General features: G+C 40.0%; 1 protein-coding gene across 1 annotated transcript in view; it reads left to right on the top strand.

Annotated features, from left to right (window-relative positions):
* The window catches only part of LOC308661144 (alpha-2-macroglobulin-like), a 104,353-nt gene that overhangs the window by 31,241 nt on the left and 55,589 nt on the right, over positions 1-17,523 (top strand). The window contains exons 9-14 of the mRNA XM_081315935.1: positions 501-615; positions 2,014-2,123; positions 2,805-2,966; positions 7,934-8,149; positions 8,660-8,720; positions 10,319-10,464. Of these exons, the coding sequence (XP_081172061.1) occupies positions 501-615; positions 2,014-2,123; positions 2,805-2,966; positions 7,934-8,149; positions 8,660-8,720; positions 10,319-10,464 (810 nt within the window). The remainder of the gene's footprint in view (positions 1-500; positions 616-2,013; positions 2,124-2,804; positions 2,967-7,933; positions 8,150-8,659; positions 8,721-10,318; positions 10,465-17,523) is intronic.

Genomic DNA, 17,523 nt, shown 5'->3' with positions numbered 1-17,523 from the left:
ACCGCTCATCCCCACAAACACAACATTCTGGTATTCCTTCCCACTGCTCTTTCCGAAGATTCTGCTTCTCGGCTCCTGTTAGCAGCAGGAAAGAGAATTTAGTTTTTTTTCTGCTGCTGAGGGTGGATGTAGGGATTGGGACAGAGTCAGATTGTGTTCCAATGGAGATCCCTGAGGCATTGGTGGGGGAATCAATGGAGCAAAATTCCTGAGCGGGGGGTTGGATTAGATGGCCTTAAGGTTCTCCCGATCTTGTACAAAACCTGGCAAGATTGAGGCGAAGCAGGCAAGTAAGTTTCCCAAGAGATCCAATTGGATTTCATCTCTTAAATGTCCTCTTCGGTAATCTGCAAAGCACCCTTGGCTGATTCGATGCCTTCTAGCTGCATTGCTCAGGCTGGCTAGGGCTGATGGGCTTTCAGTTCCAATGAATGCAGCCATTTGAGGAAGGCAACAAACCATTGGCTTCTTGGATTAGTATTTTCCGTTTTCCCTTCCAGGCGAATGGACGTGGGTGTTTCTCTCAGGTGGTAAAAACCAACACGTTTCATCTGACACAAAATGATTTGGAAATGCATATTAAGGCAGAAGGCAAGATCATTGAAGAAGGCACAGGTATCTTTCAGGAAGCAGGCAGAGGAGAGGGCTGGGCTAGATGTCAGGGGGAGCTTCCTGACTGGGTGAGCCGATGGAACGGGCTGCCACCTGAAACAATGAATTTTCCTTCACTAGAGGGCTTCAGGAAAACTATGAATGGTCATGAGGGTGAAGGTTCCTTCTCCGAGCTTGTGGGTTGGTTTCCAAACATTTCATTGCTAGGCAACATCTTCATTGGAGTTTAGGGCAGGGGTAGGCAACCTGGGCTCTTTTATGACTCATGGACTTCAACTCCCAGAATCCCTGAGTCAGTGTAGGCAACCTGGGCTCTTTTATGACTCGTGAACTTCAACTCCCAGAATCCCTGAGTCAGTGTAGGCAACCTTGGCTCTGCTGCTCTGGTGGAAGTTCTAGCTCTAAGACATCTGAACAAGGGTGTTTGTGTGTGTGTGTGTGTGTGTGTGTTGTCAATAGATCAGCATTTTTTGCTCTATGACAAGAGTGGGAGATCACTGTATCCCTCTAGGACCAGATGTGATCTAATTAATTAAATTAATTAAAAGAAGGATAAGGGGGGACATGATAGCCATGTTCCAATATCTCAGGGGCTGCCACAAAGAAGAGGGAGTCAAGCTATTCTCTGAAGCACCTGAAAGCAGGACAAGAAGCAATGGATGGAAACTAGTCAAGGAGAGAAAAACCTAGAACTAAGGAGAAATTTCCTGACAGTTAGAACAATTAACCAGTGGAACAATTTGCCTCCAGAAGTGGTGAATGCTCCAACACTGGAAGTTATTAAGAAGAGACTGGACAGCCATTTGTCCGAAATGGTATAGGGTTTCCTGCCTGAGGAGGGGATTGGACTAGAAGACCTCCAAGGTCCCTTACAACTATTTTCTATTCTATTCTCTATTCTTTATTCTATTTTGTATTCTGTATCCTGTATTCTGTATACTATATTCTGTATTCTGTATTCTATATTCTATTCTATTCTTGTAATCTGACCCAGTCCTAGACTTCAGACAGCTTAGAAGTGTACAATACAAAGACAATCATATAATTTCAACTGAACATTATCAATTTCGATAACACAAGAGCAAACACTCTCTAGAGTAAATTTTTTGTCTTAGTGACCAACCCAGATTGGATCCTGCCACATTATCCTGGAACGTACATATTTTTACTTTCATTCGCATTAGCAGGCTTTGAATGCAGCAGGGGTCCATTCCAAACTCTGGAGACCAGTTCCAAAAGAGGTGGGGGCATAATAGATAAGGCTGGCTTCTGGATCCCCATTCCACCCATCTCCTGAGCTCACCGTATACGCCCGTTGCTAATTCAGCGTCCGTGGGCTTCAAACGCATGGCAATGTCCTCAGCCTTTTCCATCTCCTTCAATGCTTCCTCTCTTTGACAGAGGTGGAAATGACGAAGGCGAGCACCATAATCATCACTTCGACAGCCAGTAAACTGAGCTTTGAAAATGCAGAGCCTTATTATAAGCCCGGGATCCCCCTTTTCCTGCAGGTAAGGCAGCGGGAGAGAGATTACTGGAGGGGGAAGAGGTGAGCCCTGATTTTTCAACCAGTTGCTCTAAGGAGATGGCATCTGAGGAATCCTTGGCGGTCTCTCAGTTTGCTTGTTTTCTTGCAGACGTTTCATTACTCAAACTAGGTAGCCTCACCAGTGCTAGTCTAATAGATGGCATTTCCCAATTGCCTCAGTGCTACCTCTCCTCCGCACCCAGAGTTCAAAAAAGAGCCTTTAAATTCTGCAGTCAATATGGCAGGGGATGAAAAAAAGGATAGGCCAAAGATCGCACATATAGCCTGCCACAATTCCTTTAGTGGCTTTCCCCGAGGGAGTAGAGGACAATAATTTGGGGGAAGATTTGGGGTGGCAGTGTTAATTTGCTTATCACAAATATTTCACCTATGAAAACATTGTTAGCAACCCCCTTCTCATAAATCCTGGCCCTGCTGAACTTGGGAGAGGGAGCCTTAAGACCCTTGAGCAATGAATATTCATGGGTGAGTCAAAAAAGTCAGGATGGTGGCTGGGCATCAAAATCTTTGCCCTTTTTAATGTGTGTCGCTTGTGCAACACACATAAAAAAACAGGCAATGCTCTGATGGCAGGGATGCCCCTAATGAGAGTTCAAATCTAAAATAATTGGATGTGGGTTGATTTTTTTTCCCCTCCACGTAGATGAAACTGGTGGATGGTATGGATGTGCCGATGGCTAACAAGACCATTGAGATTACAGGACCTTCAGTGAAATATACAGCCAGGTACACAACTAACGAGGAAGGACGAATACAGTTTTCCATAGATACATCTAAGTTCACAGAGGTCTCCATCAATTTGCAGGTGAGTGTTTTGGAGTGAAAAACAATCCCCTCTTGTGCCCTTTTCAATCCAAATTCTGCTAAGCACCATCTTGGTTTTTTGCATTTGCTCTTGTTATCCCTCCCTTTGTAACAGGGAACAATAGCAATGTTCTTCCAATTGTTTGGCACAGATGCCGTCTTCACATACATTCAACGAATTGCATAGCCATTCCATAAGCAAATTGCCTGTTTCATCCTGGAACATTTGTTCCACTATATACCATCTATGCCTGCAGCCTTACCCCTTTCCAATTTTCTCACCGCTTTGAGAACTTCCTTTTTTTTTCCTTCTAGGACACTCGCATTTATAACATGTGTTTCGGTTTGACTCTTCATCACATCCTGATCATTTTGCTGGATGTGTATTTCAGATGCACTTAACACACAAAGTTGCCACTCTTGTATACCTTGAGGCTTTGTTGCAGGCTAAAGAAACATAGCAAAGAAAAGTGTCTTTTTGATTCTACCCTGCAGCAATGTCATAATGGAGATGTGCAAAGAAGGGACTTACCCTGCCGTCTTATACTTTGCTATAGACATCCCTGCAACACTACTGATCTGAATGATCTAGTCTGTCTATAGCCGGGGCTTCCAATATGGCACTTTTATGACTTGTGGCCTTCAACTCCCAGAATTCCTCAGTCAGCCATGCTGGCTGAGGAATTCTGGGAATTGAAGGCCACAAGCTGTAAACTTGCCAAAGTTGAAGACTTCTGATCTATAGCTTAGAAACTGCATTACTAAAGAGAGAATCTTTACTGAAGGAGGAGGAGGAAGCAACAAAGATATTGAATGCTTGGGAATAGGTTTATTATGCCAAGGAAGTCTCTCTGATAAAACTCACAAGTTATCCTATAGCTCAAAACAGGTTGCCCTTGTTTAACAACAGTAATTGGGACTGCAATTTCTGCTGCTAAGTGACATGGTCATAAAATGTGATACCGCTTAGTGAGGGCAGTTTTTGCAGTCCCCAATATCATTATTATGCAAATCACCATGTGGCATTAAGTGAGAACTACATGTGACTGTAATTTGCAATGTTTGACTTCCTGTTGGTTTCCCCAATGACTTTATTTGTGGAAAGCCAGCAGGGATGGTTAAAAATTATGATTCTGTGACCTCAGGATGCTGCAACACTTGGAAATCCAGGTTGGTTGCTGTGCACCCAGATTGCAATTGTGTGACTGCAGGAATGCTGCAACAGCTGCAAAACTGAGAACTAGTCATTAGGTATTGCCACTGTTAAGTTCAAATAATCTCTGAATAAGTGGTGGAGCTTCTAAAGGTGTAGAACCATTGGGCGTACAGGGTTGGGTGTTCCAAGGATTACTAAAAGAAAAAGGTTCATTTTCCTTCCTTGTACAATGGTATGGCTGATGTCTTTATTGGACAGCCACAGCTTGACTGGCTCCTGGCTTATGTGCTGCCCATCATGATGGTGCACAAGCAAGATGAGGCAAAGGAGCATCTTGCATTCAGAATTTTGAAGACCAGAACATGCTATTGTATTTAGCAGAACCCTGAATGAATGTATAAATATAATTTATTCCTCTGATTGTTTGGCAAAATTAGTACTCAGCTATTGGCTCAAAAGAGTGAGTACTGGTTTATTGGTAGTTGCACCCGTGAGCTACCCTTCTGGTGTCTTGATCAAAATCCTATGGATTTAAAGACTATGCTGTAGTAGTAGTGTATTCCTGCTGTGGGCAGATGGTTGGACTGAATGAATCAGAATAAAGCTAGAAGGGACCTTAGAGGTCTATTCCAGCCCCCTGCTCGAGCAGGAGATCCTATACCATTTCAGACAAGTAAGTCTGAAATGTCCAGTCTTTTCTTAAAAACCTCCCGTGGTGAAGCCCCAACAATTTCTGAAGGCAAGCTGTTCCACTGGTTAATTTCCTCCACTGATAGGAAGTTTCTCCTTAATTCCAGGTTGCTTCTCTCCTTGATTAGTTTCCATCCATTGATTCTTGTCCTGCCTTCTGGTGCTTTGGAAAATAAATTGACCCCCTCCTCTTTGTAGCAGCCTCTCAAAAATAATGGAATACTGCTAGCATGTCACCCCTAGTCCTTCTTTTCTCTAGACTGGCCATACCCAAATCCTGCAACCATTCTTCACGTTTTAGTTTCCAGGTCTTTAATCATCTTAGTTGCTCTTCTTTGTACTTCTTCCAAACTCTCAACATCTTTTTTGTAATGTGGTGACCAAAACTGGATGCAATATTCCAAATGTGGCCTTACTAAGGCTTTATAAAGTGGTATCAATACTTCAAGTGATTTTGATTCTATGCTTCTCTTTATACAACCAAGGATTGTATTAGCTTTTTTGGCTGCTGCCACACACTGCTGGCTCATGTTTAAGTGATCATCCATTAGGACTACAAAGCCCTTCTCACAGTAACTGTTTTTGAGCCAGGTTTTGCCTAATCTGTACTTGTACCTTTGCTGTTTCCTGCCCAAGTGTAAAACCTTGCTTTCTTCAGATTAAAATTCATTTTGTGACTTCTGGTTTGCAGAGGTGGCCACCATGGATGTCTGGAAGGCAAGCTCTGTCTTCCGCATCCAGTTTTGCTTTGCTGGGGAACCCTGGAAAGGGTCGAAAGTTGCCCTGTAGGGGCAACTAGCAAGGAGGGCATCCCTGTTGGATTGCGGGAGGGCAGTAGCCCTTCAGCTTGATCCAGGGCAGCCCTCCAAACCAGCGGACAAAAGACCAGCATAGCAATATGACTCATCAATAGGCTGCAGACAGCTGAAGTCACACTTACAGTACCACCAGGCAACTTTAAAGCAGCATAGATGAGACTGGGTGAGATCTACTTCTCTTAAATCCTAACTATTTTCTTTACCTGCATAAGCTGCCTAAAGTACTTTTCCCCTGTGGAGAGGGAAGGGAGATTTTTATCCTTAATTGGAATCATATTTTTTAAAGTTTGTTGACTAAAAGATTTTCTATGCTTATTGAAGATTGGGGGTTTTACTTATAAGAAAAAAGCAAAACTGAAAACATTATAAAAACTTTGGATTTAAAAGAAAACTTTAAATTGTAGGGGCGACATCTTGTGGCTAAACCTGATACTACAATTTGTTATTGCTAAAAAGAGACTTGGCCAGCAGCCCAGATGATAAGACTTATCTAACCTTGACACATCAGCCAAGAGAAGCCCAGCTGTGTTCCTCAGTCAGTGACAAAATCTTTTTTTTTGCATTCTCTGATTGTAAAGTTCTTAACTTAATACTCTACCAAGAGAATATGCATGAAGACCAGGAACAGATTCTCTCTATGTTGAAAGCAATTCATCAAACTATTCTTACAGCCACTGATGAAATAAGAGGCTACAGAAAAGAACAAGATGTCAGCCCAGATACACAAACTCAAGCTTTGATTACAACTAAAAAAAAATCAACTATACAGAATATAACAGAAAAGAACAATGAAAGATTATGACAGAAGATTCAACTGATCAACAAATAGTCAATGGAAAATCCAGAAAAAGGATTGATAATATGGAAAAAGGAAAAGACTTTCTACATAAATCAGAAGGAACTTGGGGATCAAGAAGAAGAATAGATTGAAGAGAAGATAAACAGTTCAGGACAACTACATCAAGATAGAAAAATAGAGAGATGATTTGTTGGTCCTCTCAAAAAAAATGGCAACCGGATGGTTTTTTCTAAGTCAAATAATCTATACAACAATACAGTTTGATGACTTAAAAGCACCAACATGGAAGACGATTTGGCAAAGAAAGCAAGCCAGAATAAGAGTGAAGAAAATTGGAGTTTTGACTTGCTCATGAGAATTAAAATAGAATATATTCGAATAGATGTGTATTCTGAATACTAGATACTGTTATGAGATAAGATAAAGAAAACTTGGGTCATTTATAACTTAGAGGTATAAATATTAAAAGTTAAATTTGAACATTGATTTGCTTATGAAGGTTAAATGTAAAGGTAATTAAGATATATATAAGCTAAAAACTAATCGATGAATGTAATATGTTTTATATTATATTGTATGACTAACTAGTTGATGTAAGATGGTAAGAACCCAAATAGATAAGATGTGTATTTTGAAGCTTAGATCTTGTGATACATTGTGATAAAGGGAATTGGGGTTATTTAAAACTTGGAAATTATAAATATCAAATGTTAAATATAAATATTAATGGGAAACCTAAAAATTGGGAAGACTTAACCAGGACATTGATTGTCTAAAATGATTGAATGTTAAAACAACCAGGATATGTATAAATTAAAAAATATTGATAAATGTAAGAAAGCTATTTTTGATTTAATCGATATAATAAGAATTGTATTAATTTAAAGATGAGACAGTAAATACTAAGGGGAAAAGAGAGGAAACATTTAATGTAATAGTTTGAGATCTGTACTAAAGATATTTGTATGTTATTGAATTATTGACCAACTCAGCCGCCACATTGCTTTTCCAATATTCAAATGTAAAACTAGAAAACCAATATTTTTTTTTTAAAAAAACATTTTGTTGGATAGCATGAACTTCAAGGTATCTTCTAACTTCCCCCTCTAAATGGGATAATCCAGGTCAGTGTTTTTCAAATTTGGCAATTTTAAGATGTATCAGCTTCTGGGAATTGACGAGAAAAAACTACAGGTCTAGCTTTTTCCTTCATTCGGTAACTATATTTGGTGAATATATATATATATATATATATATATATATATATATATATATATATATATATATATATATATATATATATATATATATATATATATATATATATATATATATATATATATATATATATATATATATATATATATATATATATATATATATATATATATATATATATATATATATATATATATATATATATATATATATATATATATATATATATATATATATATATATATATATATATATATATATTGGTTTCTTTTCCTTTCTATAAACAGGGAGTTTACAAAGAAAATGAAAGGTATGACAATTCAGTCCCCATTTATCACCAACGTGCCTCGCACTCAGTGCAGCAATTTTACTCACCAAGTCAAAGTTACCTCCACATTGAGCCTCTGCCAAAAACATTGAGCTGTGGTGACACAGAGCAGATTCGAGTGCATTTTATCTTGGATCCAAATGCGGTGAAGGAGGAAATTACCTTTTATTATTTGGTGAGTTGGAAAAGAAAGATATTCTTTTTTCTGGAGACAGGATATACTTTAGGGGTATATAACATGAATGTAGATTGAGGAAGATTCAGTCTTAGGTAGAATAGTAACAGATTTCTGATTTCATCAGTGGCATAAACCATAACTGGAAACCTTTTGGAAACTGGAGATTGCTCTTATACCAATTTTAGGAAGCCATGGGCCCCAGTGAGTAGAATATCATTATGGCATTATGCTCCAGATCTTTAGCTTCTTCCCTTGTGATTTTAGAGTGAATTTCCGAGAGACAATTGCTTTTAAAAAAAAAATAAGTTCAAGGACTGTTTGTCTCACACAACTTTTGATGAGTTTCTTGCTGCTAAATGACTGGAAAACCTGGTGCCTGATTTCAGGGGGTATTGAAAGTATCTTAATCAAGGGTGTCCACAGAAAGCGGTAAAAAAAAGATAGGATGGTGGCTGCCACCTTGCCGCTTTTTGACCTGCATTGCAAGAATTGCTCTTTTCTTTCCAGGTGATGGCAAAGGGGGACATCATACGATCAGGGACACACACACAGCCAATGCAGGGAAAAGGTAAATGCTTCCCCACCCCCCAGCTTGCATTCCCCTCCATACTTGGCAAAAAGCTTCCTGGGAATGTCCACCCTTCCCATTTCAAGTGCTGGGCTTGAGGTGTGTCTATCTACGGGGACTCCAGTTCTCCCTTGCTGAATACTGGGTGCCCCTTACTCATCTCCAAGTCTCTCTTTCCCCCCCTTGCAATTGGTTGCTATATTCTATTTCATAGGAACATGGGTACATACAGCCAGCCTTGCCCGTGAGCAAACGAAAGGATGGTCTCAAGCAGTAGGAATGGGGGGGGGAGAAGAAACAGGCCATTTCTCCCAAATCTCTGTATCTGCTTCCTTCATCCTGAATTTTTGTTGGGCATCGCCCTGTGCAACAGTGACATCTTTTGCAATTAGTCGGCTGCCCAGTTGCCTACTACCATTTCTGTTAGGACTGGACCTTCTTGGAGAGCCACAGAGAGGCTCAGGGGTTCAGCCTCTCGGAGCTGCAGCCTGGTATGCCAGGTGTGGTTTTGCTTTTTAAGATAACAAATACATTTAAGGTAGAAGGATGAAAAAGGGAAGAGGGTGGAGTTCCCAACTGCCCAGCACGCAAAAGGATCCAAGTTCAACCTTTAATAGTTCCTCTCCAGGAGGCAAAAACCCTGGAGAGACAGTAAGAGTACTGACTCATGGATCCAAGACAGCATCTTTGGTTTCTAGGGTGGCAAAGGGCATGTGCCACGGGAGCTTTTTTTATGTTTGTTGCCCTCCTGTGCAGTGGGAGATGTTACCACCAGTGGCAGTGGGACAGCCACCTGCTGATTCATGGATAAGGCAAGCCCATACAACTGTGTAGGAGAAGAGAGCTGCTTAGGTTCTTCAGCTCCTGATTTTTCAATGATCCACTTCTGTCCCACATTCAGAACGGAGGAATAGACTAGAATAACAGAGTTAGAAGGGACCTTGGAGGTCATCTAGTCCAACCTGCTCAGGCAGGAAACCCTATACCATTTCAGACAAATGGTTGTCTGGTCTCTTCTTAAAAACCTGTAATGGAGCACCAACAACTTCTGAAGGCAAATTGTTCTACTGATTGTTCTAACTGTCATGGAATTTCTCCTTAGTTCTAGGTTGCTTCTCTCCTTGATTGCTTCTCTCCTTGATTCTTGTCCTGCCCTCAGGTGCTTTGCAGAATAGCTCTTCTTTGTGGCACTCCCTGAGATATTGGAACATTGCTTTCATGTCATCCCTAGTTCTTCTTTTCATTAAAGCAGACATACACAATTCCAGCAGCCGTTCTTTATATGTTTTAGCCTCCAGTTCCCTGATCACCTTTGTTGCTCTTCTCTGCACTCTTTATAGAGCTTCAACATCTTTTTTTTAACCTCATGTTGACCAAAACTGGATGCAGTATTCCAAGTGTGGCCTTACCAAAGTGTTATAAAGTGGGATTAACACTTCGCGTGATCTTGATTCTATCCCTCTGTTCATGCAGCCTAGAACTTTCTCAGCCTGTTGTTGGAGTTTGATGTATTCCAAATGGAACTCATTCCTTCTAACTTTCCTCTTTTTAATCTCTCTCTCTCTCTCTTTTTTCCACCTGGGTTTTTCATGCTTTAGAACCCAAAGGGGACTTCCTTTTGAATCTCTCGGTGGATGTCGACACGGCTCCCGTGACCCGCTTGCTCCTCTACACCATTTTGCCCAGCGGAGAACTTGTTGCTCACTCCAGAGACTTTACTGTGGAAAAGTGCTTCTCCAACAAGGTAAGTGGAGAAACAAAATGTCAGCTTTTAACCTAGTTTTAGAAATAGCATACTGATCATGTGGTTAATATCAGATGAGTTCCCCTTCTGACCTGGACTGAACCCACAGAAAAGACAGCACAGATTTACAGCATTACAGAATAACAAGGGACCTTGGAACAGGTGATTGATTTAGAAGACCTCCAAGTTGAATAGCCATTTGCTAGGCATATGTTTGAAAAATGTGTACATTGGACAAGTCATGCGGAAGAGAAATATGAAAAGAAGAAAATTGCAGATGCAATAGACTATTTAGTTAAACTGATAATTTTAGGGAAAGTTGAAACTTTGAAACCAAACAGGAGGACCAGATAACCACCTCTCATACCTTTATCTGCACTATATTCTTTAAAAAATTATTCTCCCTAAGCTCTTTATCTACACTATTTAAAGTCCACTGTCACTATAGCTGTCCATCTTCCTTTTCTTTATCTTCTTTATCTCCCTTCTTTTATTCCCCGCATTTCTCTTTTTTCACTTTCTAGGGCTTTATGTTTTTCTCAGAACTCGATTTTCTTTTTTTTAATTTTCTATTTCTGTTTGTGTCAAAACCCTGACTTTTTCTTCCCCTTTTCTGCTGGTGGATCCTGGCTGGGCTTTATCCTCTTCTCCTGGTCTGGCCTGACGGGGGATTATGGGTTTTAATTTGTCGTTTTAGATTTGTATTACTGTTTTTTAACTGGGCATGGGTTTAATCTTTTTTAATTTTTGTATTGTCTTTTTATATATGCCCTGTGAACCGCCCTGAGTCCCTACCAAGGAGAAGGGCGGTATACAAATTAAATAAAACTTAAACTTAAACTTAAACTTAAACTTTTTCCCTATTTTGTCTCTGTCTGAGAAAAACAACTTGAAGAATTTTTCCCTCATGCAGCTCTGAGGGAAGGAAATAAATAAATCTCCCTCCCAGTTTTCTCACCGGGCGCTTCTTTTCCTGTTGCCGTGTCCCCACAGGGCTGTCTATATTTTCATTTTCATTTTATTATTTATTTTTACTGCAGAGTTTGGCTGTTTATTCTGCCTCTGCCTCCCCAAGAATGGTAATAGCAGCCATTTTGTCTTCTCTCTTCTTTGTCTCTTATTTACTGGGTTGTCATGAGGACTGGGCCAGCAGCCATTTTGTCTTCCCTTTGTCTCTTATCCACTAATGCTTATTTGATTGGCAGCTGGATTGTCATGACAACGGGGCCCAGCAGCCATTTTGTCTTCTCTCCTCCTCTCTTTTGACTCTTTCCTAACAATACTTATTGTGACCCTCTCAATTCCTGATAAATAGATGAGGAAGAAATGGAGATAGTGACAGATTTTATTTTCTTGGGCTCCAAGATCACTGCAGCTGGGGACTGTAGCCAAGAAATTAAAAGACGCATGCTCCTGGGGAGAAAAGCCATGGCAAATCTAGGCAGCGCACTAAAAAGCAGAGATATCAGCCTGCCAACAAAAGTGCGTATAGTCAAGGCTATGGTCTTCCCAGTTGCAATGTATGGCAGTGAAAGTTGGACCATAAGAAAGGCTGAGCACCAAAAAATTGAGGCCTTTGAACTATGGTGCTGGAAAAGACTCCTGCAAGTCCCTTGGACTGCAAGGCAATCAAACTGGTCAGTCCTAGAGGAGATCAACCCTGACTGCTCTTTAGAAGGCCAGATCCTGAAGCTAAAACTCAAATACTTTGGCCACCTAATGAGAAGGAAGGACTCACGGGACTTCCGGTGGCGGCGCGGTGCCAAAGATAGCCGTTTCAGGCTATCCGCTTCACAGCTGAGTTTTTTCCACCTAAAACAGCACCGATCAGCTGTTTAGGTGGATTTGAAGCCCCCTCCTCGGGAGAAGAGGAGGGGGTGAGGCCCCAGGTAGGGGTTGAGTTCTCCGGGGCCGCCTGAGCTGAAAGCTTGGGCGGCTGAAGGATTGAACTCCCCCGTAGCCTGGGTTGCTCCCAGCTGCTTAGCGTCTCTGCTCTGGGATTTTTGGAGCAGAGCCAGGCGTTTGCGACCACCCCTGCCAGAAGGAAAGACTTTGGAGTAAAAGGAGCAGGCAGAGCGGTACAGGAGGTCGAGGTGAAGAGGATTTTTATTTTTACTCCCTAGCTTAATGGACTTTATAAACTTAAAGTGAAAGTGCGCAACAAGTGAAAGTGAGGAAAGATGGCGGCTAAATCTTCCTCTAAAGTTCTTCGGAGTGCGGGAACTTCCCCGGTGCAACAGACATCGTTGCAAGCTTTGCTTCCTCCTGCACCTCCTGTGGCATTGACGCTTAAGGACTTACAAGATGCCTTTGCAAAGCAATCCCAGGTAATGTCAGAAATGCTGGATGATAAGATGGCAAAGTTGGAGGAGAAATTGGAGAAATTGGAGGAGAGGATGGAAGAGAAGTCTAACGAGAGATTTAGTGCAATGAGGGTAGACATCTTGTCTACAGTGGAAAGCGTGGCTGAATGTGTGCAATGTTTGGAAGAAAAAATGGAGGATCTTAGTCAAAAGAACACTATATTGGAAGTAAAGGTACTGGAGAATGAAAATTTAAGGGATAAAATGGACGGAGAATTAAGCCTTGTTCAGTATCATCAGATGCAGTATGCTATTAGAATCAGGGGTTTAAAAGAGAATCCTAAAGAAGACCTAAAGCAGCTGATTTCTGAGGCTTTGGAAGCAGTATTGGGCCAGCCAGCATCTGAAATAGAGGGATGCATGGATAAAGTCTTTCGTGTAAATTCATGGATTGCAAGGCAGAGGAAGCTACCTAGAGATGTGGTGGTCTATTTTACAAAGAGAGCAACTAGAGATGAAGTTATTCAAGCTGCTTATGATACTAAAGTTGTGGTTGCTGAGCAAGAAGTTCTGGTTCTAAAAGAAATTCCTCCAAAGATTTTAAGGAGAAGGAAGGATTTTGCATTTCTCGTACAGGAACTTAAGCAACGTGATATTAAGTTTAGATGGGAGATTCCAGTTGGATTGGTGGTGATGCACGAAGGTAAAAGATACCGTCTGGTTACTGTGACTCAGGCGCGTGATTTCTACAATGATGTTTTAAAAGCAACTCCTCTATCACTCCTGGAAGCTGCAAAGGGATCTGGAGAGGGAAAACCTCAAGAGGCTGAAGATGGACAGACAGAGGAGAATGGTGCTGGAGGGGATCTAACAGCTTCATCGGCTGCTGCTGGAGAGCAGAGGTTGACGCGTGCCGCTGTAAAATGAGCAAGACAAGTACAAGAGCAAGACCAGCAGAGGTTTATGGAGCTCTCAAAGCGTACTTACAGCGAAGCTGTGGGAGGAGCGCGGCCCAAAGAAAATATAGGGGCTATTAAAGATGTGCTCCAAAAGCTTCGGGATGCCACGCATGGTGACTAAGTTTCTAACCTGGAATGTTAATGGATTAAACTCACCACAGAAGAGAAAGAAAGTTTTTCAATATTTAAAACAATTTAAGATTGATGTTATATGTTTGCAAGAAACGCATATTAGGGTTATGGACCAAAAGTATTTATCGAACTTAAGGTTGGGCACGCAATTTGTTGCTTCTGCGATGAATAAGAAAAATGGAGTGGTTGTCTACGTTAAAAGTACTCTAACAGCGGAACTAATTGAAGCAGATAAGCAAGGAAGATATGTTATGATAGATTTGTTGTTAGAAGGTAAAAAAACGCTCTTAGTTGGACTGTATGCTCCTAATCAACAACAAGCTGATTTCTTTGATTCACTTCATACAAAGCTTACTCAATTGGATTACAAATCGTTTATTTTTATGGGGGATTGGAATGGAGTTTTGGATGTACAGATGGACAAGGCTGGTTCTTTTAAGCATGCTCCGAGCCATGCCAGATTGCCTAAATCTTTTTTTGAAATGAAGGATGATTTGGAATTGCGAGATATTTGGCGTGACATACACCTACATGAAAAGGATTATACTTTTTTTTCTGACAGACATCAATCTTTTTCTAGGATTGATTTTATTTTGCTGACTAATGATTTTTTTTCTAGGATTAAGAAGGTAAAGATTTGTGCAAGAACTATTTCGGACCATAGTCCAGTTTGGTTAGAGATCAATAAGGACAATAGGGATAGGCGCTCGTGGCGCGTAAATGAGAATTTGTTTAGAAATCAGAGAAATGTGGAAGAATGTAAACAGCGGATGAAGGATTTTTTTGAAATTAATATGAATAAGGATACCTCTATGGACATGGTTTGGGATGCTAGCAAGGCCTACATGAGAGGGGTGTTGATATATATGAATAATAAATACAGACGTACTTTGGAAGCTAGAAGGAAAGAATTGGAGAATGAAATTAGGGAAAAAGAAAAGGTCTTAATTTTGAATCCATCGGATGCGAAGACTAAGGAGGTTATTAAGCTATTAAGAGGACAATTTGATAAATTGTGGCAACCAACTTGCGGTTTGCTAGGCATAATACTTTTTGCAATGCTAATAAGCCAGGTAGATGGCTAGCTTATAGACTAAGGAAAAAGCAAAGGGCTTCTAATATAGATAAAATTGAACATAAGGGAAAGGTTGTGTTTCAACAGGATCTTATTAAGGAAGCCTTTGTGGATTTTTATTCTAAATTATATGCTAAGGAGAAGATTAATGAAAAAGACATTGATGTATATTTGGAGAATGCTAGCATCCCGGTTCTTACGCAAGCACAAAAAGAGGAGATTAACCAGTTGATAACAGAAGAAGAAATTCTCATAGCAATTAAAGAATTGAAGTTGGATAAAGCGCCAGGTACGGATGGTTTGACTGCGGTTTACTACAAAAATTTACAAATGGAGTTGATAAAGCCATTAAAGGAACTGTTCCAGACAATTCAGAGAGGGGGAAAGGTGCCTCCGTCTTGGAGAACTGCTTTTATCTCTTTGATTCCGAAGGAAGATCAAGATGCTACTCAAGTTAAAAACTATAGACCGATATCACTTTTAAATACAGATTATAAGATATTTGCTAAGGTGTTGGCTAACAGATTGATGAGGGTTCTGCAACAGGTGATTCATGGGGATCAAACTGGGTTTATTAGTGGTAGGCAAATGAAAAATAATGTGAGGCATATAGTTGATGTGTTAGAGTTTTTGGAAAGGAACAACCAGATCCCTGCGGCGCTAATTTTTTTAGATGCTCAAAAAGCTTTTGATCAACTGAATTGGCAATTTTTGATGAAAGTTTTAGATAAAATGAATTTTGGGGATAAATTTTTGCAACCAATTAGGGCATTGTATCAAAAACAAACTGCCCGAATAATAGTTAACAATAGTTTGACTGAAGCATGTAATATTGAGAAGGGCACAAGGCAAGGGTGTCCGTTATCGCCTTTATTATTTGTGTTAACATTGGAGATATTACTAGTAAAAATACGGAGTTCGGAAAGAATTAAGGGTATACAAATTAGAGATCAGGATTATAGACTGAGGGCGTTTGCAGACGATCTGGTTGTTACAGTGACCCAGCCAGAAAACTCTGTTGTGGACCTGATGGAGATAATAATGCAATATGGGAGGGTTTCTGGATTTAAAGTTAATGTACAAAAAACTAAAATTCTGGCCAAAAATATGACAGTATAGCAAAAGGCCCTTTTAGAAGGATTAACTGGATTTGAGATTGCTAAAAGGGTCAAATATTTGGGGGTGTTTTTGTCACCCTCTAATACAAAGTTATATAAAAATAATTATGAAAAATTATGGGGAAAAATTCAAAAAGAAATGGAGAGTTGGGAAAAACTGCAATTGTCTTTGTTGGGAAGAATCGCAGCAGTGAAAATGAATATCCTGCCTAAGTTTTTATTCTTATTTCAAATGATACCGGTTCTTAAGAAAGATTCTAATTTGGAAGAATGGCAACGGGGTATCAATAAATTTGTTTGGGCAGGGAAAAGGCCACGAGTTAAACTTAAGATTATGCAGGATACTCGTGAAAGAGGTGGTCTTAAAATGCCCAATCTTAAATTATACTATGAAGCTGCTGCGTTAGCAGGGATAAGTGATTGGATCAATTTGACACAAGAGAGATTATTAAATCTTGAGGGCCACGACTTGTTATTTGGCTGGCATGCATATTTGTTGTATGATAAGAAGGTAGATAATGTGTTTAAAGTGCATATTTTAAGACAGGCATTGTTGAGAGTTTGGAAGAAGTATAGACACAAGTTAGACTGTAAGATGCCATTGTGGGCAATTCCAAAACATGCAATAGAAAACATAAATGTTGGTTTCAAACATGACGTGACCACGTATAAGCAGATTTTAAGCTTGGAAAGAAGTGTATGGTGTTTAAAATCGTATAATCTCTTGCGAGATGAGAAGATTGTTCAAACCTGGTTTCAATATACTCAGTTACGGGCCAGGTGGAAAGATCAGAAAACTGGTTTTGCAATGACTGATGAAAATTTGATAAAGCAAATTAGAAATCAGGGTCCAGCACATATCAAACGGATATATCTTGCATTGATAGAAATTGACTCAGAAACAGAACTTGTTAAAGATTGTATGATAAAATGGGCCCAGAACATCCAAGAAGTTATTACAATGGACACGTGGGAAAAGATCTGGGTGAGGAACGTAAAATTTACACAAGCTCAAAACTTAAGAGAGAACTTTTATAAAATGTTTTATAGATGGCATTTAGATCCTAAAAAGCTTGCAAGTATGTATCCGAACTATCAGCCAAAATGCTGGAGGTGTGGTGGTGAAGATGCAACATATTTTCACATATGGTGGACTTGTAAAAAGGTTAAGGCTTTTTGGATAAAAATTTGGTGGAATATGCAGAAGATCTTCAAGCAAAAGATAAAGTTTTGTCCGCAATTCTTTTTGTTGGGTATAATTACAGAAGCTACTGTTGTGGACACTAAGTTGATGTTGAATTTAATTACAGCAGCAAGACTTTTAATAGGTCAGTATTGGAAGAAGGAGGAACTGCCGACTATAGAGGAATGGACTTTAAAGGTTTCTGACCTGGCAGAAATGGCAAAGATCTCGGCTTATCTGAAAGATCATTCACAAGAACGCTATATTATGGAGTGGAAAAAATGGATTG

The sequence above is a fragment of the Vipera berus genome, assembly GCF_964194415.1.
Source record: "Vipera berus genome assembly, chromosome: 2".
Lineage (NCBI taxonomy): Eukaryota > Metazoa > Chordata > Lepidosauria > Squamata > Viperidae > Vipera > Vipera berus.
This window is presented reverse-complemented; position numbering and strand designations above follow the sequence as displayed.